At 43.0% G+C, this 25871-nt stretch overlaps 2 protein-coding genes across 14 annotated transcripts in view; both read left to right on the forward strand.

The window, feature by feature from the left end:
• The window catches only part of LOC139545414 (AP2-associated protein kinase 1-like), a 56803-nt gene extending 41233 nt beyond the window's left edge, over nucleotides 1-15570 (forward strand). For 6 of the 13 annotated variants that reach the window (XM_071353147.1, XM_071353152.1, XM_071353151.1 and 3 more), the window contains 4 exons: nucleotides 70-138; nucleotides 2591-2767; nucleotides 3280-3390; nucleotides 12674-15570. In XM_071353147.1, the coding sequence (XP_071209248.1) occupies nucleotides 70-138; nucleotides 2591-2767; nucleotides 3280-3390; nucleotides 12674-13503 (1187 nt within the window). In that variant the 3' untranslated portion in view covers nucleotides 13504-15570. The remainder of the gene's footprint in view (nucleotides 1-69; nucleotides 139-2590; nucleotides 2768-3279; nucleotides 3391-12673) is intronic. The other 7 variants (XM_071353148.1, XM_071353155.1, XM_071353157.1 and 4 more) reach the window with 4 other exon arrangements.
• Nucleotides 15571-17091: 1521 nt separating this feature from the next.
• Nucleotides 17092-24927, forward strand: nfu1 (NFU1 iron-sulfur cluster scaffold homolog (S. cerevisiae)). The gene is made up of 8 exons (XM_071353161.1): nucleotides 17092-17240; nucleotides 17843-17943; nucleotides 18051-18186; nucleotides 18328-18394; nucleotides 18495-18612; nucleotides 23787-23850; nucleotides 23974-24148; nucleotides 24252-24927. The coding sequence occupies exons 1-8, from the start codon at nucleotides 17182-17184 to the stop codon at nucleotides 24285-24287; spliced, it is 756 nt and encodes a 251-aa protein (XP_071209262.1). The 5' UTR covers nucleotides 17092-17181; the 3' UTR covers nucleotides 24288-24927.
• The last annotated feature ends 944 nt before the right edge of the window (nucleotides 24928-25871 follow it).

Raw genomic sequence — 25871 nt, forward strand, 5'->3', positions numbered from 1 at the left:
GCTCTTTGGTTTCTCCTCTCTCTTCTCATTCACTTCCTTATCTGACCGTGTCTCCTCCTCTTTCATCAGCAGTGAAGGCTGAGATGTGTGTGGACTCTCTCATCCCGGGCCTGGATACAGTCTCAGCCAGCCTGCCAGGTTAGTGCCCTGTACTGTACCTTACTGTTCTTACCACTCCTTTGTGTCAGCCTTAAATAATATAGGCAATGTTATTACATTATCCCTTGGCTTGCATTAATTCATATAACGTGTGCTCTGTGTGGTGCCACAAGGTAACGCGTTATTGGGATAACACTAAGATTGAATGGTTTTTTTCTGGCACCAACATCATACAGGGATATGACTCTTAGTTCAGGGGCTCTGTTGCGGTTTCCTTTGTGTTAACTATTGCCTGATGTTGAAAGGACCAGGTAATTTATCATTAACCTGCGCAAACATACCCTGCCAAGGATAGCTGACACGTTTGCCTGCACCAAATTAATATTCCCTGTCGCCATTTCTTCAATGCTGTCCACTAAACTGTCTGGAACGGTTGCGACAGTGAGTGTCTAGGTTTATTGCAATGATCCGTTGCCATGACGTACTCTTGAGGGCGAACAGGAAAACATTTGCAGTGCACTGTTAATTAGAATTGCTGATTCTGCTCCAGATAAACTTGAGCACAGTGTGAATATTTGTGTCATGACTGACATTCCCCAGTGAATGTAGGCTGGATCTGGGGACAAGGCCGCTACTGCTGAGCAATAGAGCGTGTCTGCTGCCCCTGAGGTTGACCTCTCAACATCACGCAGTAGGCAGTTTTTCCCTCCTCTCCCACCTTTTGGTTGTAGTGTCAATCTGCTCCTCTAGAGGGCACCAATAGACAATGGTCCTGTCATTGGTCCAACTCCTACATACAGCAAAGTACCACTAATAGTCTGGGGTTTGATCAGGGGATATCTACTTTGAGGGTGGACATACAGTACCACTCAAAAGTTTGGACACCTACTCATTCCAGGGTCTGTCTTGATTTTACATTGTAGAATAATAGTGAAGGAATCAAATCTATGAAATAACACATGGAATCATGTAGTAACCAAAAAAGTGTTAAACATATCAAAATATATTTGAGATTTGAGATTCTTCGAAGTAGCCACCCTTTGCGGTGAGAACAGCTTTGCACACTCTTGGCATTCTCTCAACCAGCTTCATGAGGTAGTCACCTGGAATGAATTTCAATTAACAGGTGTGCCTTGTAAAAAGTTAATTTGTGGAATTTCATTCCTTAATGTGTTTGAGCCAATCAATTGTGTTGTGACAAGGTAGGGGTGGTATACAGAAGATAGCAGTATTTGGTAACAGATCAAATCCATATTATGACAAGAACAGCTCAAATAAGCAAGGAGAAATTACAGTCCATCATTACTTTAAGACGTGGTCAGTCAATCTGGAAAATGTCAAGAACTTTTAAAGTTAATTGAAGTGCAGTCGCAAAAACCATCAAGCGCTATGAATAAACTGTCTCTCATGAGGACCGCCACAGGAAAGAAAGACCCAGAGTTACCTCTGCTGCAGAAAAGTTCATTAGAGTTAACAGAACCTCAGATAGCAGCCCAAATAAATGCTTCGGAGTTCAAGTAACAGACACATCTCAACATCAACTGTTCAGAGGAGACTGCGTGAAGCAGGCCTTCATGGTCGAATTCCTGCAAAGAAACCACTACAAAAGGACACCAATAAGAGGAAGAGACTTGCTTGGACCAAGAAACACAAGCAATGGACATTAGATTGGTGGAAATCTGTCCTTTGGTCTGATGAGTCCAAATTTGAGATTTTTGATTCCGACCGCCGTGTCTTTGTGAAACGCAGAGTAGATGAACGGATGATCTCCGCATGTGCGGTTCCCACTGTGAAGCATGGAGGAGGAGGTGTGGGGGTGCTTTGCTAGTGGCACTGTCAGTGATTTTATTTAGAATTCAAGGCACACTTAACCAGCATGGCTACCACAGCATTCTGCAGCAATACGCCATCCCATCTGGTTTGCACTTAGTGGGACTATCATTTGTTTTTCAACAGGACAATGACCCAACACACCTCCAGGCTGTGTAAGGGCTATTTGACCAAGAAGGAGAGTGATTGCGTGCTGCATCAGATGACCTGGCCTGCACAATCACCTGACCTCAACCCAATTGAGATGGTTTGGGATGAGTTGGACCGCAGAGTGAAGGAAAAGCAGCCAACAAGTGCTCAGCATATGTGGGAACTCCTTCAAGATGGTTGGAAAAGCATTCCAGGTGAAGCTGGTTAAGAGTGTGTGCAAAGCTGTCAAGGCAATTTCGTAGTTTTGATGTCTTCACTATTATTCTACAATGTAGACCATAGTGCAAATAAAGAAAAACCCTTGAATGAGTAGGTGTGTCCAAACTTTTGACTGGTACTGTATATCTGAGAGTATGAAGCTCATTCACTTTTGGTCTAAACTTTTTTCTGTGGGGAAAAGGGTGAGCATGCTTACTAGCCCTACTGCTTTTTCCTCTGCTTAGGCTAATGGTCTTTCATTTTCTTACCTTCTTCCTCCCTCCATCGTAACCCCTGGCCTCCCCTCCCTCAGATCCTCTGGCTGGAGAGGACTCTCTGCTGGGCTGCTCTCTGCTGTCTCACACCTCCACCCCTGGGGATCAAACTGTCTGTGCACCACCCTCCTCCTGCTCCTCTGCCCCTCCTGGCTCTGCTTCCTGTCTGGACAAGCTAGCTCCAGTCTCATTTGGCACTGCCCAGACATCTGCTGGTAAGACCTCTCTCCAGCTGTCATATATTGTATACCTGTGGTGAAACTCCTCACAGCAAGTCTGACCTCTGATCACAGTACCACAGACCTGCAATATCGCTCAGCTGTAACGCCCAGTCAGACTACTAATATATACATGTTCAAAGCCAAGCAACCTTTGAATGGATGATGTTAAACTACCCAGTTAACTATCATATTACTAATATCAACATGAACTATATAATTTCAACTGGGGAATGAGATATTGAGACAGACATGTTGGCAGCCTGTATCAAGGGCCCTTTCTTTGTAGCGCTATACAGCTGCCACAACATTGTGGGACCTTCTGCAGACCCTTGACTCATTTACAAAAGCCACATCAGATGCATGGCTTAGTACTAATGCTGTGACTGCTCTGGCTGCGTCTGTCTCTGTACTCCCTGCACTCTTCCCTCCTTCTCCCCCTCGCTCTCTTCTGGGCTGCGCTAACCTCCCCCTCCATCACCCCTTCACCTCCTCTCCTCCACCTGCAGACTCTGCTTACCTCATGTTGGGCTTCCAGCCGCCCGAGGCTGGGGAGAAGGGCACTGAGGACGAGTTTGACCCCATCCCTGTGCTCATCTCCAAACACTCCAACAACCAAGGTATGTAAGGCAGGCCAGCAGTGTGTAGATAGGGTTGGATCCATGTGTCTCATTGATCCACACAGAGGATCAAAGTACTGTTCTGTATGAGCTGCCTTCCTCAACCCACATAACTGCCAGGGGACCACGAATGAGCACAGCCATTACTGAGAAACCCTAGCTAACACCTTAGTTCATCACTTACACCTGCTGAGAGCAACCATGGCTGGATGTGCTGTAACATTAACTAGCCCTTCCATCCTAGCATGATTTCACATCAGTGGGTTTCTCTTTGACTTTTCACTGGTTGAACTTTGCCAATAAGAATTGGCAGTTCCTATCAAAGGCAGGCACCATTATGCAGTTGTTTTATACAGTCTGTCAGAACAAGCACCAAAGGCAGAGCATTAAGGCATCTTTTAAGAGTAGTGTTTTCTAGAGGTTAGGTCGACATACAAAATGTCCTCCTCCCAGCACTCTTTCCCTGAAATGCTGCGGCTGCATATAGATAATCTTGGCTTACTTTCTCTTTTCTTCTCTTCCTACCCGTCTTCCTCATTCACTCCTTTATGCTCCTGTCATCCCGCCCTCTCTCCTGTCCTATTCTCTTTCACCAACTCTCAATGCTTTGCTATTAACTGTCCTTTCTCCTATTCTCTCTCAAATACTCTCTAAATATGACTCTCTCCCGCTGATTCCCCTTTCTCCCACTTCTCTCTTCCTTGTTCCGTCCATGTCCTCCTCTCTCTCTCTCTGTCTCTCTCTCTCTTTCTGGCACGTTTCAGGTGGTCACTCGCGCAGCAACAGTGGCACTTCAGAGTCCAGCATCCCCAACTTGGCCCGCTCCCTTCTGCTGGTGGATCAGCTCATCGACCTCTAGGGGGTGGGAGAGAGAGGTCGAAGGGGCAGCTTGCAGTCGTAACATATAGGGGTCGGGGAGGGGGCAGCAGAGGCACTTATGTAGCACCTTGCAAGGTGAAATGGAGGAGCTTTAGTGTGGACTAGTGAATACTTTCTCTGGTGTGCCTCTGTGCCCCCGCCTCCATCTCTTGCTTTCTTGATAAGCTGGTTTCAAACCATTCATCCTGGCCGTTGGCATTCCCATGTTGGCAACAACATGGCATTAACTCCCCGTCCTGACAGACTGTCTGCTTCTGTCTTGGCTGCACTGTGGTCTTTATCACGCTGTCATCCATCTGTCAACATTCCTCTTTGTCCTGCCTTGCGGATTCAACCCCACGCTATGCACATACTGCCTGTCTTGCGCATAACTCCATTGGCTTTGCTGTTTTACAATGTTTGATCAGGGTTTATGCAAACGTATGTGTCCCAGGTCTGACCATGTAACACAGCAGTATAGTACTTCTATCTCTCCTAGCTATCTGTATGCACTCTTCCTGTAGCAGCTATGACCATGTCTAGTCATTAGAGCAAAGCAGGCCTTTAGGAAAGCAGACGCTGACTAAACTATCACGAGCTGCTTGCATGGGCCATACAGATGAGACCAATGAGGACAATGAGCTGTCAGTCCTTAGGTTCCTGCCGTGTTTTTAACTTTTCTCATACTGCTGTGGTTCACCGCTGCCCCCTGGGAATGTTTGGCTGTCTGTTGCAAATGGTCGAAGATGTCATTGTCATTGTGAGGTCAAAAGCGCTTATGCAACATGCCCTGTTATGGTGGACATCTACAGGCTGTGTCTAGCTACCCCAAAACTGCCTCTGATAGTCTGGTCTTCTACAACAACCATCTCCTTGACTGCACAACCATGTTTATCTTGGCTGTGCTTTATGTAAGAGCTACAATCTTTTAATCTGAACATTCCCTGGGATTATTGTTCCCGTGCTGTGCATTTCCTGTAGTTTAAGGTCATATTGAGCTGGTGCATTTTGCCTCTTACTATACCTCTAAGTATAAGAATTATCTGGAAAGGTTGACTCATTCGTGGTATTATTCTAAATGTGTGTAATTAATTTGAATGCCCTTGTCTTCTTGGTCATACTGTACATTAAGACGGGTGCTCAAGACATTTCTCTCTTGGGCAGAATTTTTAAAATATTTTTATTTATTTATCCGTTATTATACCAGGTAAGTTGACTGAGAACACGTTCTCATTTACAGCAACGACCTGGGGAATAGTTACAGGGGAGAGGAGGGGGATGAATGAGCCAATTGTAAACTGGGGATTATTAAGTGACCGTGATGGTTTGAGGGCCAGATTTGGGAATTTAGCCAGGACACCGGGGGTTAACACCCCTACTCTTACGAAAAGTGCCATGGGATCTTTAATGACCTCAGAGAGTCTGCATGCTAACCGGTTATTGAGCATGTGTATTCCAATAATAGCTTTATCGTGGCTATTCTGTTTGATTTGGGTTTCTGTCCTCGGCCCATTGGCAAGGTTAACAGATCTACTTTTCCCAGAATGTGAGAGAGAAATGAGTCCCATATTGAGCATGGATACAGCTGAACAGTGCAATGGTCGTGTATCTCATTGTGGTTGTTTAGTGAGGGTCAGCTGATATTTACCAGTGAGCCAGCAGAGTGAGAAGTAGGGTCAGCTGATCTTTACCAGTGAGCCAGCAGAGTGAGAAGTAGGGTCAGCTGATCTTTACCAGTGAGCCAGCAGAAGAGTCAGCTGATCTTTACCAGTGAGCCAGCAGAGTGAGAAGTAGGGTCAGCTGATATTTACCAGTGAGCCAGCAGAGTGACAAGTAGGGTCAGCTGATCTTTACCAGTGAGCCAGCAGAGTGACAAGTAGGGTCAGCTGATATTTACCAGTGAGCCAGCAGAGTGAGAAGTAGGGTCAGCTGATCTTTACCAGTGAGCCAGCAGAGTGAGAAGTAGGGTCAGCTGATCTTTACCAGTGAGCCAGCAGAGTGACAAGTAGGGTCAGCTGATCTTTACCAGTGAGCCAGCAGAGTGACAAGTAGGGTCAGCTGATCTTTACCGGTGAGCCAGCAGGGTGAGAAGTAGGGTCAGCTGATCTTTACCGGTGAGCCAGCAGGGTGAGAAGTAGGGTCAGCTGATCTTTACCAGTGAGCCAGGAGAGTGAGAAGTAGGGTCAGCTGATCTTTACCAGTGAGCCAGGAGAGTGAGAAGTAGGGTCAGCTGATCTTTACCAGTGAGCCAGCAGAGTGAGAAGTGGGGTCAGCTGATCTTTACCAGTGAGCCAGCAGAGTGAGAAGTAGGGTCAGCTGATCTTTACCAGTGAGCCAGCAGAGTGAGAAGTAGGGTCAGCTGATATTTACCAGTGAGCCAGCAGAGTGAGAAGTGGGGTCAGCTGATCTTTACCAGTGAGCCAGCAGGGTGAGAAGTAGGGTCAGCTGATCTTTACCAGTGAGCCAGCAGAGTGAGAAGTAGGGTCAGCTGATATTTACCAGTGAGCCAGCAGAGTGAGAAGTGGGGTCAGCTGATCTTTACCAGTGAGCCAGCAGAGTGACAAGTAGGGTCAGCTGATCTTTACCAGTGAGCCAGGAGAGTGAGAAGTAGGGTCAGCTGATCTTTACCAGTGAGCCAGGAGAGTGAGAAGTAGGGTCAGCTGATCTTTACCAGTGAGCCAGCAGAGTGATAAGTAGGGTCAGCTGATCTTTACCAGTGAGCCAGCAGAAGAGTCAGCTGATCTTTACCAGTGAGCCAGCAGAGTGAGAAGTAGGGTCAGCTGATCTTTACTAGTGAGCCAGCAGATTGAGAAGTAGGGTCAGCTGATCTTTACCAGTGAGCCAGCAGAGTGACAAGTAGGGTCAGCTGATCTTTACCAGTGAGCCAGCAGAGTGAGAAGTAGGGTCAGCTGATATTTACCAGTGAGCCAGCAGAGTGAGAAGTAGGGTCAGCTGATCTTTACCAGTGAGCCAGCAGAGTGAGAACTAGGGTCAGCTGATCTTTACCAGTGAGCCAGCAGAGTGACAAGTAGGTTCAGCTGATCTTTACCAGTGAGCCAGCAGAGTGAGAAGTAGGGTCAGCTGATCTTTACCAGTGAGCCAGCAGGGTGAGAAGTAGGTGCAGCTGAGCTTGGGTTTTGTCTGCTTGTGTTGTGCTGGTGTGGTCCTACAGCCAATCACAGTTTCTCTTTTTGTTCCATGTGTCTCTGTTGCACATTTCATCCTCATCATTCATCTCCCTTCTTTCCAATCTACTCATCCATACTACACAAACACATATATACAGTGGGGAGAACAAGTATTTGATACACTGCCGATTTTGCAGGTTTTCCTACTTACAAAGCATGTAGAGGTCTGTCATTTTTATCATAGGTACACTTCAACTGTGAGAGACGGAATCTAAAACAAAAATCCAGAAAATCACATTGTATGATTTTTAAGTAAATAATTTGCATTTTATTGCATGACATAAGTATTTGATCACCTACCAACCAGTAAGAATTCCGGCTCTCACAGACCTGTTAGTTTTTCTTTAAGAAGCCCTCCTGTTCTCCACTCATTACCTGTATTAACTGCACCTGTTTGAACTCGTTACCTGTATAAAAGACACCTGTCCACACACTCAATCAAACAGACTCCAACCTCTCCACAATGGCCAAGACCAGAGAGCTGTGTAAGGACATCAGGGATAAATTGTAGACCTGTACAAGGCTGGGATGGGCTACAGGACAATAGCCAAGCAGCTTGGTGAGAAGGCAACAACTGTTGGCACAATTATTAGAAAATGGAAGAAGTTCAAGATGACGGTCAATCACCCTCGGTCTGGGGCTCCATGCAAGATCTCACCTCGTGGGGCATCAATGATCATGAGGAATGTGAGGGATCAGCCCAGAACTACACGGCAGGACCTGGTCAATGACCTGAAGAGAGCTGGGACCACAGTCTCAAAGAAAACCATTAGTAACACACTACGCCGTCATGGATTAAAATCCTGCAGCGCACGCAAGGTCCCCCTGCTCAAGCCAGCGCATGTCCAGGCCCGTCTGAAGTTTGCCAATGACCATCTGGATGATCCAGAGGAGGAATGGGAGAAGGTCATGTGGTCTGATGAGACAAAAATAGAGCTTTTTGCTCTAAACTCCACTCGCCGTGTTTGGAGGAATAGAAGGATGAGTACAACCCCAAGAACACCATCCCAACCGTGAAGCATGGAGGTGGAAACATCATTCTTTGGGGATGCTTTTCTGCAAAGGGGACAGGACGACTGCACCGTATTGAAGGGAGGATGGATGGGGCCATGTATCGCGAGATCTTGACCAACAACCTCCTTCCCTCAGTAAGAGCATTGAAGATGGGTCGTGGCTGGGTCTTCCAGCATGACAACGACCCGAAACACACAGCCAGGGCAACTAAGGAGTGGCTCCGTAAGAAGCATCTCAAGGTCCTGGAGTGGCCTAGCCAGTCTCCAGACCTGAACCCAATAGAAAATCTTTGGAGGGAGCCGAAAGTCCGTATTGCCCAGCGACAGCCCCGAAACCTGAAGGATCTGGAGAAGGTCTGTATGGAGGAGTGGGCCAAAATCCCTGCTGCAGTGTGTGCAAACCTGGTCAAGAACTACAGGAAACGTATGATCTCTGTAATTGCAAACTAAGGTTTCTGTACCAAATATTCAGTTCTGCTTTTCTGATGTATCAAATACTTATGTCATGCAATAAAATGCAAATTAATTAATTAAAAATCATACAATGTGATTTTCTGGATTTTTGTTTTAGATTCCTTCTCTCACAGTTGAAGTGTACCTATGATAAAAAATTACAGACCTCTACATGCTTTGTAAGTAGGAAAACCTGCAAAATTGTCAGTGTATCAAATACTTGTTCTCCCCACTGTACACCTTGATGTTGCTTGTCCTATATAGTGTAATGATCTGGACAAATGGCCATTACCAAGTCATATGTATATAAAACCACTATTTCCTCATTCTCCCATTGTAAAGAAGTAGTTCAAGTATACTGAACAAGAATATAAACGCAACAATTTCAACGATTTACAGTTCATATAAGGAAATCGGTACATTTAAATTAATTAATTAGGCCCTAATCTATGGAATTCACATGACTGGGCAGGGGCGCACCCACTGGGGAGCCAGGCCCAGCCAATCAGAATGAGTTTTCCCCCACAAAAGGGCTTTATTCCAGACAGAAATACTCTGCAGGTATAGAGCTTCTTGATATGCCTCACCTGTCAGGTGGATGAATTGTCTTGGCAAAGGAAAAAGGTTTACGAACAGGGATGTAAACAAATTTGTGTACAAAAGTTAAAAGTAAAACGCTTTTTGTGCACATTGAAAATTCGGGGATATTTTATTTCAGCTCATGAAACATGGGAACAACACTTTACATGTTGCGTTTATATTTTTCATCAGTATACATTTTCAAGTGCTTCATATTTAAAGACCTATCATAATATGAATAAATGTGACAGTGCTATAGAATGAATGAATGTATGAAGTGAGTATCAATATGAAATATATACAATTCATAAGTACATATTATAGGTAAATTAAAATAAAGTTTATTTCTGTGTATTCTTTATGGGGCTGTATTTAAGAGTGCAAAGATATTGTGTCCCTCCTATTTGTCCAAAGTATTTTTGTCTATCCTTGGTCTTGTGGGAGACATTTTCAGCATAGGGAAGCCACTAGCCCCATGGTTTTAGCGATCTTAATTTGGTGGTGTTCTGAGAACAGCTCTGTGCTTGTGACTTGCCTTATTGGGGTATTATCTTAAACCTTCATCCTTGGTTTTCCCATAGTTTTTCCTGGTTTGATTTTCTTCCTCTGAGCTGTAGTTTATTTAACAACAGAGTCCCCTCCCTCTGAAAACAGGGCTTACGACGGAAGGGTCTTCCTGATATCTCTGTCCTTTCCTCCTCTTTACTGTTAACCCCTAAATGCATCAAACAAGCTAAGCTATATCGCCTACCTACTTACATGTTACAATGCAGTCTCATTTGTTGGAAACGGAACCTAAATGTGTCTTACTCTTGACACGTCTTCATCATCCTCCCAGCCAGCATAATCAGTGGATATAATGTACTACATTGTACCCACACTTGATTTACCTGAGGAATATTCAAATTAGATGATACAATGTTTCAGAAACTAAACTGAAATGCAACCCATCGAAGAACTCTCAACTCCACAAAATGCATTTATTCAATTTCAAAAAGTCTTGTTTCCATACTTGGAAAATAGACAAAGCAAAAATATACATTTCCATTTGAGGTGTTACTGCTAGTATCGCATACTTTAAGTTGAAGTTAATTTCTTTGTTTTTTAACTTTGAAGTAAACATGTGTTTTACCCCTCTCTAAACCATATATTGTTCAGTAAGTAGAAATTGGGCTGTGGCTTTTGAAGAGTGTCTGGAGAGAATCAGTAAAACTACTCTTATTTAGTTTTTATTCATTTTCCTCTCCGATCTACTTGTTGTACAGTTCAGTCTTTTTCAGGTTTAGGTGTGGCTAACCTATGCAATTCTACAGTAGTGCTCATATTATCCTTAGACACCACAGTGCTGTATTCAGTAGAGGTCTAGCCTTGCCAGTAGAATTTGACTTGTGTTGCTGTGAAACTGATGTACCTAGTGTTTGCTGGGGCATATATATGAACACTGTTGAACTGCGCAAACAGCAGTTGTCCATATGTAAAAGCACAGAGCTATTATCTAGTGTATGTATACCTTATATTTTTATGAAATGAGAAAAAAATATTCAATACGAAAGGGACATTAAATTAACATCTGAATGTAACTCTAGTCTCCTTGGTGTATTTTTCAATTCATCAGTAGGAAATTAAGTTCAATATATGGTGGTGTTATGAGATAATTGGAAGAGCAAGTATAGGTGGATAACACATCCGTCTGTTGCTTAGTCACACACCCACATAATTCACTTCCCTAAAAATGTCAAGGCTCACACTTCAGACAGAAAACACAATCTTTTGCCAGTTTATGAATGCATTAGTGGCTTTCGGAAGCCTTTTTCCTCCTTTCACCCTATCATAAACACAGTATCTCAGTACAGTATGGAAATGCTCACTCATCCAATTATGCCTTGGTGCTAGACTGAGCACCCAACACACACTGCACTCTTACATGGGGTTTGAGTACTCTCACACACCTAACTTCTTGCCTTTCAATCCACTGGAAGGTTGAGTATCTTAGAGCTACAGTTCCACCTCTTCTCTTACTCACACCCTGCCCAACTCTTTGCCCTCTGGCTGACTCTGAACTGTGCCCTAAATGGCTGCCACTAACCCTCTCCCCCTGGAGCTGCCGGCTAACTCCTGCTACCTGCACTACCAAGGTAAGACTGCCCCTGTTTCTGCCGCCCTCTGTCTGTCTGTCTGCTCCTGTCAATCTCACTCTCTGCTGGGACTCCAGTGAGTCCTCACTCTACCTTGTTTCCACGGGTCCATTTGCTCCTTATCAAGTCCCTATATCTTTATATAACTTACCAATAAAGACCCTAAATCTACCAGTATTACTCTATGTAGTGGTGCGTGGAATTGTTTTGGTGAGGGGTTGTGTGTCTGCTTAGAGGATGTTGGAGGTCTCCTGAAAAACAACAAGTGGAAACAATGTATTTTTTGTTGTAGTGATGGCGCTGAATAGTCGTCTTGTCTGTCGCGTTGTGTTCGTTGTGTTGTACAGAGTAGATCATGTTGTGTTTTGGGAGTCGTGCTGTACTGGCTTGCTGCTGTTGGACCATTGTGCTGTTGTTGCTGTTTCCATGGTGTTTACATGTTTGTAGTAGAACTGTTGTACGTGTCATCTTTGGGAGTGGCCTATTGATGCTCTGTTAGACCAAAGGACCACAGATGGTGTAGTTCAAAGCTGAGAGAGGGTTTTCAATGTAAACTAAGTTGGAGTCTTAACCACCAGTCATCTTGTCTCAGTGTACACATCTTAAAGGGCAACTCCACCACTAACATCATTGTCATTATCTCCAGCACAATACTATTGTCTACATATGTGGAAACGGCGCATTTCTATATTTTGTAGGAAAATATATATATAGTTTAGAAGTTCTACCTGATGACGTCATCAAAAGGTAAAACATTTTAAAAAGGGATTTTCAAACATTGAGATTTGTGGTGATGTGGGAAGCCAGAAAATACTCTCCTGGCTAGAAACTTGTTATAGGTTTTGAAAATGACAGGTTTTTCTACTTTTAATCCTGCCCTGGGATGTCACAGAGAAGCATTTTTAGGGCCTAGTCTTTTTAACCACAGATCATAGAAACGTGCCGTTTTCCCATAATGTAGACACTGGTATGGTGCTGGAGACAATGGATGAGGTTGAAAAGTGGCAGAATTGTCCTTTTAAGTCTCATCCTTTACTTTGTCTTCTCCCCTCTGCAGAGCTGAAAGGGGAGAGTAAAAGCCACGCTGTGCTAGACAAGGGGAGGTCAAAGATTGAGCTGCCTGAAGAAGGCCACAGAGCAGACAAGGGCTGTGTCCACTCCAGCGATGAGGAATTTGAGGAGGAAGACAAGAGAAAGGAGGTGCAATGCAGGAGGGCCAGTGAGAGTGATGAGGTGGTCCATGACTGCAGTGGTTCCAGACCTTTGCTGCTGGATTCAGATGAAGAGGAGGAGCAGGGGTCTGAATTAACCCTCCCACCCTCCCAGCCACGCCTATCACACCCACAACTCTCCACTCCCTCCAACCAACCTACCCCAGGCCCACATGTCCCATGCCAGAATAATTCCCACCAGATGCCCCAGAAAGCCAGGGGGGGTGAGGTTGTCCCTGATGTCTTCTCCAAAGCCCCCTTCAGGGTTGGACAGGAAGAGGCAGGCGATGTGTTCGCAAATGCCCCGTTCCCACGTCCCCTTGTTGTGACTCAACAGCATCCAGATGTCTTCCTGCAGGCCCCCTTTGTGAAGCCCAAGACCCTGCACCCTCACCCAGCTGTGCTTTACCCTGTGGCCCCTGAACCAGCCCTCTTGAGCCAGGTGGCCCCGCAGCCTTTCCGCCCACAGGCCCTGGCCAAGTACTCCCGACACTTTCAAGGCCCATTGCCTCAGCAGCCTGTGACAGCTCAGAGGGTGTTGTCAAGCGTGAGCAGGCAGACTGCTGTGAGCTCAGTACCCGTGGGACCCTTACACTCCTGGACTTCAGAGGTGAGTGCAGTAGACCCCTTTGTCTCTGCGCCCTTTCACCTCAAGGCCCCGCAAGAAAAGCCCTGAAAGCTCCCATCCTTCCCTACAAAGCAGGGGAGCCAGCATTGGAGGCCACACCTGTGCACACTACACTAAAGCATACACACTGCATGCTGTCACCAGCACCGGGGCTGGACTGCAGGGTGGCATAGAACTCTTAAGATCTTATCCTTTACAAACTCGGAAAGGTCTTGAAATTGCGCACGGTCATCAATGCACTTTTTTGCTGCAGTAGAATAGAGGTTCCAGTCAGTCCCAGTTATCCCTGTGCTGGTAGCTGTCATATCCTTTGGTATGCACAGAGGATATGGCAGTTGTTGTTTTTTTCTGCCTACCTCAGTTTGTCCTCAGCTTTTCCATCGGAGCGAAAACATTGCTCAATTTAGAGAGCTTCTTGTCGGGGGCCAGTGTTGGAGGTTTAGATATAGACAGGACACACACATCCCCCGTTCTAGGCTTTACCGCTTAATGAAATTTGACCCTCTGCTCCTTCACTCAGTTCATTATCCATTGCTCTGTAAGGTCCAATAAGTATTCCCATGACAGCCCTGATCTCTCAGGGTGATGATGTCACTACTCATCCAGGGGTTATCCTCTCACAGGGGCCCAAGAAAGGCCTCCTGTATTGGTTCCTCTACATGTCTTATATACTTCTGTTGTTTTGGAAGTTATCTGATGACCATTTTAGCCTATTTAGTGGTGTATACTTTTTACGAGGTAGGTTAATGTACATCTGGCGGTGCTGTCATATTTTATCATTTATAATATTAATCCGATGCTGGATTATGTTGCACATGTCAATCTATAATGCATTATGAGTTGACAATTTAGCCTTTGTTTTGATCCAATCCTTCTTATTCACTTGTGTTTATGGTCACCTGACTCACAGTGCTGCTAAAGTCAGCCTACGGCATCTGTCACTTACTGTACATGCAGGGCATATAGTACAGAGCGTACCTTACTGAGGTCAAAGGTCAGAGTTTCACCTTAAACCTGTCATCACTTGTGGGTGCCTCTGCTGTATGTAATTTGGTGTTAGTTGACTTTAATTTTGAACTGAGCAGGTTGTTAATGTTGTAGCAGAGACGCCTTATAGAAGTCCTCAAATCTCACGACCAGCACTGTTGGCAAAGTCCCAGTCAGCACCTCCACTACACTCCGTCAGCATCTACTGTTAATGCTATGTAACTCTATGCACTCACATTCTACACCTGCTCATTCAATAATTTTCTTAAATAGCAAGCCTACATTCTACCTGCACTCGATTCAATAAGATTTGGAGACCTTTACAATCAGCAACCAATTCTACCTTTACAAATCAGCACCCCCTGTCAGAACATATCAGAATAACTAAAACCCTTGTGAAGCACCTCAAGCAAAACACACAACTTTCACCTGTGGCAAGTCAGACACACACTTACCTACACATGCTCAAAAGACACAATTCCAAGTAAAGGGTCAACACATGGTTTCATCATAAACCCATAAGTGTTAAGCTTTCGCACTTCTACACCAGATTTTGCATTCCTTTTTTTATAGCCATATGAAATGCTGATATGGTATTCCACTGACTATTGTAGAGTCTTGAAGCACTTTTCAATGTTTGCGATCCATTACATTACCTAGTGATGGTGTGGACCAATACAGACTTTCTCAGCTACTTGATCCAAAGTAAGAATCCCCGTCTTAAAACGAGAAATTATTCTGATTTGCTTTTTGTCATTTGTGATTACTCTTTGTATAACATGTTAATTCATCTGCCGTGCAAATGAAGACTGAACACCATCAGCAGCAATGATAATGTACTCTATAATTACATGTGTTGAGGTGACAGCTTTCTGAAGTTGTTGAAATAGTTTCTTTGTAAGTCCTTTCCTGGAAAACTTAAGCAGCATTTTTGTTTGATTTGTCTGACTGTAATATGTTGTGTTGTAAAGTGTGGTGGCTGATTCTACAGCAAGCCTCACCTGCTGAACCCTAAAGGCACCCATATCAAAATACTTGAGTCATGCAAAGCTTGCCGTTCAACACCATCATATCTTGTATGTTCTTACGTAAAGATGAAGATAAATAAATGTATGCAAAACAAGTAAATCTCAGTTGTAATTTGTTGCGTTTGTGTATCATCATGAGATGCACCCATATGCAATGCATGTTATAAGATGAACGTTTCCTCTACCTTGTGGTTATAGGTATGTATTACACTGAACTAAAATATAAATGCAACATGTAAAGTGTTGGTCCCATGTTTCATGAGCTGACATTAAAGATCCCAGAAATCTTCCATACACACAATCTTACTTTGCTCAAATTGTGAAAAAACAGTATCCTTTGCCAAGATAATCAATCCACCTGACAGGTGTGGCGTATCAAGAAGCTGATTAAACAGCATGATCATTACACAGGTGCACCTTGTGCTGGGGACAATAAAAGGCCATTAAAATGTGCAGTTTTGTCACAACACAATGCTACAGATGTTTCAAGTATGCTCACTGCAGGAATGTCCACCAGAGCTGTTGCTAGAGAATTTAATGTTAATTTATCTACCATAAGCCGCCCCCAACGTTGTTTTAGAAGATTTGGCAGTACGTCCAACCAACCTCCCAATCGCAGACCATATGTAACGACGCCAGCCCAGGACCTCCACATCTGGATTCTACACCTGCAGGATCGTCTCAGATCAGCCACCCGGACAGCTTATGAAACTGTGGGTTTGCACAACCGAAGAATTTGTGTTGAAATTGTCTCAGGGAAGCCCGTCATCCTCACCAGGGTCTTGACCTGACTGCAGTTTGAGGTCGTAACCAACTTCAGTGGGAAAATGGCACTGGCACTCTGGAGAAGTGTGCTCTTTACAGATGAATCCCGGTTTCAACTGTACCAGGCAGATGGCGTCGCGGCTGCGAGCAGTTTGCTGACGTCAGCGTTGTGAATAGAGTGCCCCATTGTGGTGGTGGGGTTATGCTATAGGCAGGCATAAGCTTCGGACAATGAACACAATTGCTTTTTATTGATGGCAATTTGAATGCACAGAGATACCGTGACGAGATCCTGAGGCCCATTGTCATGCCATTCATCTGCCATCACCTCATGTTTCAGCATGATAATGCACGGCCCCCTGTCTCAAGGATCTGTACACAATTCCTGGAAGCTGAAAGTGTCACAGTTCTTCCATGCCCTGCATACTCAGAAATGTCACCCATTGAGGATGTTTTGGATACTCTGGATCAACGTGTACGATAGCGTGTTCCAGTTCCCGACAATATCCAGCAACTTCGCACAGCCATTGAGGAGTGGGACAACATTCCACAGGCTACGATCAACAGCCTGATCAACTATGCGAAGGAGATGTCGCGCTGCATGAGGCAAATGGTGGTCACACCAGATACTGACTGGTTTTCTGATCCACGCACCTAACTTGTTTTTTGAAGGTATCTGTGACCAACAGATTTATGTCTGTATTCTCAGTCATGTGAAATCCATAGATTAAGGCTTAATTTATTTATTTCAATTGACTGATTCCCTTATGAACTATCATTACAATCTTGTAAATTTGTTGCATGTTGTATTTCTATTTTTGTTCAGTGTATACAGGAACCATGTTTTGGTTCCTACACAAAATGTGGTTCCAGGGAAATAATACAAGGACGGTTTCTTCCTTGGAGTTTACAGGAAATTGCGTAATTGTTTATAAGTATCACAAAAATGGCGACTTACAGGCAGGTCGGGAGGTTGTTGGGTATTTCTGCAAGAATTTCAAGTCCGTAAGTTGTGCTCTGTTGAACACTGACTGAGGATGTCTATAAAGCTGTAGTAATGCATGTTTTCACTTTTTCTCTCACTACGTGTTCGTCAACTAATTTGTTAGCGGCTAACCTTTAGCTAGCTCTGTTTCATAAGATACGGTCTGACGCAGTTTAGGAGTAGTGAGGTAACGTGATTATTGTAGCTCAAGCTCCAGTAAGAAGTTATTATAGTTGCAATATGATTGAACTGGTTTAATAAAACATTTCATTTGTAGCTAGCAAACTAGCTAGTTGCTCAGCTTGCCTCATTGGTGAAAAATACATAACCCCACAGAGCTCAGCAAGCACAATAATATCCCTACTTGCATAATTAATACGGTTGCGTTTGATCACAGGAATATTTTCATACTGGATTTTTAAAATAAATTGCTGCCCATGTCTCCAACTAATTACATTGTTAATTGTCAGCATGCTGTGCTCCAATAGTGTTGCATCATGTGACATATTGGCAAATCTAGCGTGCGTGACTGGTTCTGTTTTTATTTGGTCTGGTTGATCCCGGTAATCAATTTACCTTATTCTTATTCTAAATTGAACTTATCAAAATGTTTTTTCTTTAGGCTTGCTGTGCGTGCATATCAGTTTGCTGGACTGCATTGGACTCCACACAACATTGGTGTTACCAGGAGATGGTCACTGCCACCATTTTCAGTTGTATCTGGTAGGCATGAAAACCGTGTATAGAAATGTCTTCTGGAGCTATCTAAAATGTGTTTTAGCACCACAATTGCTAAAATTACTTTGACAGTATTGTGCCCCTCTTTCCAGCAAGGACCATGTTTATTCAGACCCAGGACACTCCCAACCCAAACAGCTTGAAATTTCTGCCTGGTCGCATGGTCCTTGAACAAGGAACGATGGATTTTACTGCACCCCGTGAAGCCTATTGCTCCCCCCTCGCAAGGTTAATGACTTCGGCTACTGAAATCATGCCTACCAATATTGAAAATAACATTTAAACAATTAAAAGAACAAGCAGTCTGAGACATCTTGTTACAGCCCTAACTTATCTTGTGCAACATTGTAATACGTATTATTTCTTCAGGCAGCTATTTAGAATCGATGGTGTCAAGGGTGTCTTTTTGGGTCCTGACTTCATAACCATAACCAAGGTAATATTACCAGTCATTTACATGTATATTTTAAAATATGTCATGTCTGAATCATGGGTAGAAATGATAAGAATTCCTCTGTTTCTGGCTTCTTATTCAGACAGATGTAGATCTGGAATGGAAGTTAATCAAACCTGATGTGTTTGCTGCCATTATGGACTTCTTCACATCTGGACTCCCTGTTGTCAATGAGGAGGACACCCCTCGTGCAGATACAGGTATAGAACAGACAAGCAAACAAGCACTTTATAAGGCAGTACAAGACCGGCACTTTACATAGGATAGGCGATAGATACACACACACAAAAATGACTGTACTGAGCTATATTGTATGCAACAAAAAAAGGGGTGAAATTATATATATTTTTTGTTAAAGAAATGTTTTCTTGACAAGGTAGGGGTAAATTATTGACACCTCTGTTTTCAATACCTTGTGGTGTATAATCTGGAGTCCCGAAGCAGTACTTGCTGTTGAAAAACATATATCTTGTGTTATTCCCTTTTGTTTTACTAATCTAAACTTTAGGACAAGTGGAACAAACATCAAGAACAGCATTCTTCCTCCCTTGCAAGTCTGCTACTGTCATGCCAAAAACAAGTTCCTTAGCCCCACACAAGTGTGTTAAATCTGCTCATTAAAAGCTCTGGTGGGGGCCTGGGTTGGTGCAGAGAGTGGCGCAATCAACTGCCGTGGGGCTGAACTTTGTGACAGCTGTTTCTCCTGCGCTTTGTTGCAGTCGCTCTCCGTGATCCTGAAAATAGTTTCTTCAGAATAGGCACATTCTCGGGCTCACGGGTTAACATGACATTCTTCATATAGTTACATAAAACTCTGGCCCGATGAACTTGGCCTTCTCAATATTCATCCATTAGTTTAGTTCATATAAATACAACAATTGAATGGGGTTTCTTTAGGAGAGTGTTCGATGACATTCTTATGCTCACTGAGCGTATCTTATCATCTGTTCCTCTGAACATCTCTTTTACATGTCCCATCTTCCACATATGACGTGGGATTTTGTCTTTGTGCACAAGTGCAACATCTCCAACCTTGAATGTGACTTCGTTGTGTGCTGTCCTCAACAGCAGTTCTGAAAACGTGTCATTAGATGGCAATATCCAAGGGTGTTTTTCCCCATATGACCACTCTGCTTGTTATAGTCTGCCTCCTACACGCATAAGTCCATCTTCATCTCGGAAGTGTTTCAGGTTAAGAATTCTGGATTGTCTGTCCAGTCCTTTTCCAGCTTGTAGCTGTCTCTTTTCTTTAGAGAAACTTTTCATTTGTCAGCTGTATCCAGTTTTTCTTTGCTGACTCAATTTTTGCAGTTCTGTGTTTTGTGCGTTATGCTCAACTCTAAAATGGGTATTACATCGCTCTTCTCATTTAGTTATTTTGTAGCAACTTGGTTTTGTATGACACTGACTTCTTCTTGTTTTTCTGTTCCTCCCAGATCTTGCTGTGGTTCAGCGTTTGAGTTTTAACCACTGCAGTCTATTCCACCCCAGGGAATCGTTGGTTAACTTCTCCACACTTGTTCCTCATGTGCCTCTGTCTGCAGGATTGTCTTTCCCACTGCAGTGTCTCCAATTTCCTGGAAGTGTCAGACTTTTGGGATTTCATCCCCTCTGTTAGCAATGAATGGTTTCCATTGTTTGACTGGTCTTGATCCAATGGAGTGTTATCATTGAGTCTGTCCAGTAGTGAACTTGTACATCACTCATCTTCAAGTTCTTTAGATGGTTTCCTAATCTTGCTTCAATTTGATGGTTTCCTAATCTTGCTCATATTGCTGCTTCTGGGAGTTCTAGTCTGGGTGGAGTTTTCAATGGAGAACTATTGTCTTGGCTGTGATTAGACCTGTAGTGCATTCTCCTTCTGCATTTGCTGTGTGCATGTACCTAGTGGATAAATCTTGTGGAAGCTCTTCGTCCCATGATAGGCCCTGTTTCCACACTTCTTGGAATGGACACTTGATCCTAATGCTGAATGTGGATACAGTCTGATTGAATATTCATGCAGCTGATTGAAGTCCTCATTTTTTGTGATCTTGTCTTTTAGAAATTCAATCAAATCTGTCCTTTCAAACAGTCATCAGTGTTTGATCTCCATGTTAATCCTAGTAAACTACTTTTTATGGAGTTTGACTTTTCACTTCAACTTGTTCTGTTACTTTCTCTTTTGTCCATTCACTTTGCAGCTCATGTAATAAAAAAAAAAATCATTAACATAGGTTCATGCTTGCACTTTCCATGATCTCTTTAGCCTTCGTGGTTAGATCAGAGGCTGTTCCTTTGTCCTCTGTGCCGCAAATAAGGTTGTCAACATACAAGTATTCCCTCAGTGCAGTTACCACGCCTGGATAAACCCCCTCATACTTGTTCAGATGGTGTTTGATTGTGGCTGCTAAAAGGAATGGGCATGCGGATGCTCCAAACGGAACTCTCCTCTTTCTCAGTGTACATCATGATTTCTTCATTTGTCATTGGGATGTCACTTCCATAAGAATCTCAAAATACTTCTCTGTCCATTTTGTTTAGAGAGATTTGCAAAAATGCTTTCTCGATGTCTGCCATTAGCTCTATTCTGTGCTGCCTGAACTTCATATGGCTAACTGAATACTCAACAGGTAATGGTTTAGATTTGGTCCTGTTAGTAAGCAGTCATTTAACAAACTACTAATATATATATATATAACGACAGATTTTTACCTTGTCAGCTTGGGGATTCAATCTTGCAACCATTCGGTTACTAGTCCAACGCTCTAACCACTAGGCTACCTGCTGCCCCACTATATCTCTCATGCGAGGATGCATCAACCACTACTCTGAGCTTGATAGTTGTCCTCTCCTTGATCACTGTGATCTGGTAAGTAGTATACAGGGTTATCTGAATGATCACTAAGCTCCTGCTCTACAATACCTTGGCTAAGATGGATACAGTGCCTTCAGAAAATATTCATTCAGTCACCCCTTGACTTTTTACACATTTTGCTGTGTTGCAGCCTGAATTCAAAATAGATTCAATAAATAAAAAAATCTCACCCATCTACACACAATATCCCATAATGACAGTGAAAACATGTTTTATAGAAATGTAATGAAATACAGAAATCCAATTTACATAACTATTCGCACACCGGATTCAATACATGTTCAATCACCTTTGGCAGCGATTTACAGCTGTGATTCTTTTGGGGTAAGTTAAAAGCTTTGCACACCTGGATTATACAATATTTGCACTTTCTTTTTTTAAACTCTTCAAGTGCTGTCAGGTTGGTTGTTAGTCATTGATTGCCAGACATTTTTAAGTCTTGCCATAGATTTTCAAGCCGATTTTAAGTCAACTATAATTAGGCCACTCAGGAACATTCGATATCGTCGTGGTAAGCTAACCTCATTTAGTCGATAGGCTGTTGGTCGACAGGTTTAGTTAGTTGAGCAGTAGCAAAAACACCCGTCTGATTCGCGCCTGTCTGAGTGGACTAATCCATGGTGGAGGCCGTGGGGATGGCACAGACCATCGCTCTAAGACGTGCTACTGAAATTGTATATGGTTATTACATAAGAACAATGGTGCAACACAAATAAAAAATGTTTAACAAATGTGCGTTCTCCTTTGTTGGATAGTGGTCACTGTCCGTGGTTCTGAAACACATCAGTGCGCTGTTGAACTGGCACCTTTTCCTAGACCATGTTGCTATGTGTTAACCAGCATATTGGTGTTGAGAAAAATGCAGTGAGGCAGCAGCAGAGTTAGGAGACGAGAAAACAGCCCTTGCTTTAATTGTCTAAGAAAAGTGAGGAGAGAGGATACCCCAACTTAATTAGGTGTATAATCAATAGCCTAACTGTTAAATGTGCCTGGTTTTATAAATGACAGTACCAGTCAAAAAGTAGTGAATACTGCAAAACCCATTGCAGTATTCACTACTTTGTTCAAGCTATCCATGGGAGTTTCATTTTCAGCGTTCCAGTCAATCTCATTCAATGTTTGTTCCTTTGCAATGAATTGTTCCATACATTCCTCCAAGATATTCACATCAGGGTTTTCCTCTCCCAGTACCTGATCAATTCTGTTCAACAGCCTTGTCGTTCCCCGACTCTGTTTCAATCGTGCAAGTTCCCTCATTGTTTCTCCTGGTCAACTCCACGTTTCCAATATAATCCTCAGTATCAATTTTTCTTGTCATTTTCTTTGAGGAATCCTTTCCTCATGGGTTTTGGCATCAACTTGTGGTGTATAATCAGGAGTCCCAAAGTATTACTTGCAGTTTAAAATAAATCAGGTTTTATTCCCTATTGTTTTTCAAATCTTAAATTTAGGAGAAGTGGAAGTGGACCAATAATGAAAATGCCATTATTTTGCCCTTGTAGGTCTGCTCCTGCCAGGCCAAACACAAGTTAGACATGGCACCTGTAGCCCAGCACAAATGTATTGAAATTGCTCATTAAAAGCTTTGGTGGGGAGCTCGGCGCAGTTCAGTTCTAAATCCTGTCCAGTTGGAACAGGTTAGCGTGAATACTGGTCTTTTGAACTCTGAGCGGTTTCTCCCGCACTTGCTTGCAGTCGCACTCCGTGGTCCTGAAAAATGTATTATTAGGAATAGGCACCTTTGGCTCGGGGGTTAACATGACATTCTTCATATAGTTATAACATAACTCAACAACGAGATAAACCGCACTGAACCTTTTTAGACCATTCCTCCATACTGTATCCTTCCAGATTCTTGATATCCGGGCATAAGAACTGCCCTCTTCGATGCAAACCACAGGTTTTAAAGTCCGGAGATTGTCATTGCAAAATGTAGATTTTTTTGGGGGGGGCAATTAACCATTGCTTTGTGGATTTTGATATTTGCTTGGTCTTGCTGGAATATCCAGGTTTCCACCTCCTGGCAAAGGTGGCCGCTGGGTAAAGTTCACGATGCCGTTGACCTTAACAAGGGATCCAGGACCAGTGGACGCAAAATAGCCCCATAACAGAAAAGATCCACCACCATATTTTACAGTAGTTGTGGGGTTATTTTCTGCTCCTGCATTATTATTTTGATGCCTAACCCACCACTGGTGTGTGTGGTCAAAGAGCTCTATTTTCATGTCATCTGACCAAACCACCAGTTCCAATCCAAGTGCAGTTAAGCAAACTCCAGGCATTTACATGTGTTGGATGACATGAAAATAGAGTGTTTTGGTGTTTTTGGCGTCGAAATTAGTGGCATATCGATGACAATCTGCCATTTTCAACCTGTATACAAATTACGGGCTGTGAATGGAAAGGGCTACCTATTATATTAAAGATGGTTGCATTTGGTTTATGGTTTATTTCCTGTGTTAAATGTTAAGTAATGTAAGCATATTTTTGCATGAACTGTTCCTTTTGTCTTTACAGCACCATCTGATGATGATGATGAGGTGATTGCTATGATCAAAGAGCTTCTGGACACCCGAATCAGGTATCATTACTGTAGTTATACATAGCCTTTAGCTGATATCTCCCTCCCTGTTATCAGAAGTGTCTCTCTGCTCAATGCAGTATCAGTATGTATTAGATTCTTAACTCATGTGGCTTCCCCCAGGCCCACAGTGCAGGAGGATGGTGGAGATGTCCTGTATTGTGGCTTTGAGGATGGCATTGTAAAGCTGAAGCTGCAGGGCTCCTGCACCAGTTGCCCCAGCTCCATGGTCACTCTGAAGAGTGGCATCCAGAATATGTTGCAGTTCTATGTCCCTGAAGTGGAAGGGGTGGAGCAGGTTTGTACCCTGTACAAAAGAACGTGCAGAATTTGAGATGGTTGCCTGTAGGTCTAGTTCTCGATTTCACAAGACGAACCTAACGTGTCATGTACTTTCCCAGGTGAAGGATGAGCAAGAAGAGGTTGCCCAAGGCTGAGTCCAATGGAAACTACTCAGACCCTATAGACATTCCTCTTACCCTCTCCCCTCCTGCAGCCACTCCTGACTCCAGTATAGCTGATAAATCCGCATCGTAGAGGCGTGTCTAAAGCACAGCAGTGACGAAGGAAGAACTTCGCTGTTATTTTGAGAGAATTGTCATTGGACTTCATAAGTTCCCAGAGATTGTCAGCTGTCAACCTTTCTGGCTATGGGACTCAGTGTGTAAGAGGGGACCCCACCTTGTCTGAAGTAGTGTCCTTGTCCTGCTGTTTGCTTTGGAAGGATTCCAGGCTGATGGAGTCCATTAACTTTTGTCTGACAATGTATTTATTGCAGTATCTCATATTATCACACCATATAACTCAGTAAGTATTGGTTATTAAAAAAACAACTCCATCTATATACAACACATGTGCACACTGTATAATGTAAATAAAATAAAGTACATTGAATTAAGTGTACTATATTATAGAATTTCCTGAATATTGGCAACTAAATCCTTTGTCAATCTGACTGGAAAAAGTGCACATGTTGCACGGATAGAGGATACTCCTTTTGCCACTATGGTCATTGCTTTCTAAGTCTGTTACTATTATTGTACATTTAAATAAGTAATTAAAGACACATAATTTATACATTCCTGTGTTTTTTTTGTGTGTTTTTTTGTCTCCAAACCATCATCTCTGTGCAGTCAACTATCTGTTATGTAACTTTTGGGCGATCCAACCAAATTCACATAAAAATTAGATTTTTAGATCGGTCATTCTCTGAGTATGTTTACATGCACATTAATCATTTCATATTAAACTGATTATGGCAGTAGACAAGAGTATGGAAATAGTCATGTAAACACCTTACTCTGCTTATCTTAATCGGCATAAGGTCAGAAACAAAGCATATGCCTATTAAAACACCTGGTTTTCTGAGTACTTGAATGAATTAGCAGTGGCGTGTATTCATGGATGCCAAGGGAAGCTAATTTTCCCCAAAGAATTGACCAAGTATTATTTTTTTCTGTCTTTTGTCTCTGTTTCGAGCATTTGGCCTCCCTTGATAAAAAAAAATATATAAAATAGCCAATTAGTGTTGAGCTAAACTGAGTGCGCTCCGCTGTGAATGGTCCTGTCTCATCAAAAAATAAAAATCTTGAATTGTTGCATCTCGTCATCCTCCTGTGGGTAGCTAGCTAGCTAAAATAGTCCCTTTCATAAATTAGCCATGGATGGAGATAGGGATTTAGACTTTTTTCTTAATTCTCCATACTGGCCAATGATTATAACGGCGATTCCGATCCTACTATAAATTCATACAGTGCTTTCGGAAAGTATTCAGACCCCTTGACTTTTTCCACATTTTATTACGTTACAGCCTTATTCTAAAAATGAATAAATAATTTTTTCCCTCATCAATTTACACACAACCTCCATAATGACAAGGCAAAACAGTTTTTTATAAAAGTGTTGCTAATTTATTAAATATAAAAAACTATCACATTTACATAAGTATTCAGACCCTTTACTCGGTACTTTGTTGAAGAACCTTTGGCAGCGATTACAGCATCGAGTCTTCTTGGGTACGA

The sequence above is a fragment of the Salvelinus alpinus genome, chromosome 19 (genome assembly GCF_045679555.1).
Source record: "Salvelinus alpinus chromosome 19, SLU_Salpinus.1, whole genome shotgun sequence".
Lineage (NCBI taxonomy): Eukaryota > Metazoa > Chordata > Actinopteri > Salmoniformes > Salmonidae > Salvelinus > Salvelinus alpinus.

Coding starts and splice junctions, on each gene's coding strand:
- nfu1 (XM_071353161.1), top strand. CDS start 17,182: ATGGCGACTTACAGGCAGGTCGGGAGGTTGTTGGGTATTTCTGCAAGA. Junction 17,944..18,050: donor ACCATTTTCAGTTGTATCTG/GTAGGCATGAAA, acceptor CCCTCTTTCCAG/CAAGGACCATGTTTATTCAG. Junction 18,613..23,786: donor CACCCCTCGTGCAGATACAG/GTATAGAACAGA, acceptor TTGTCTTTACAG/CACCATCTGATGATGATGAT.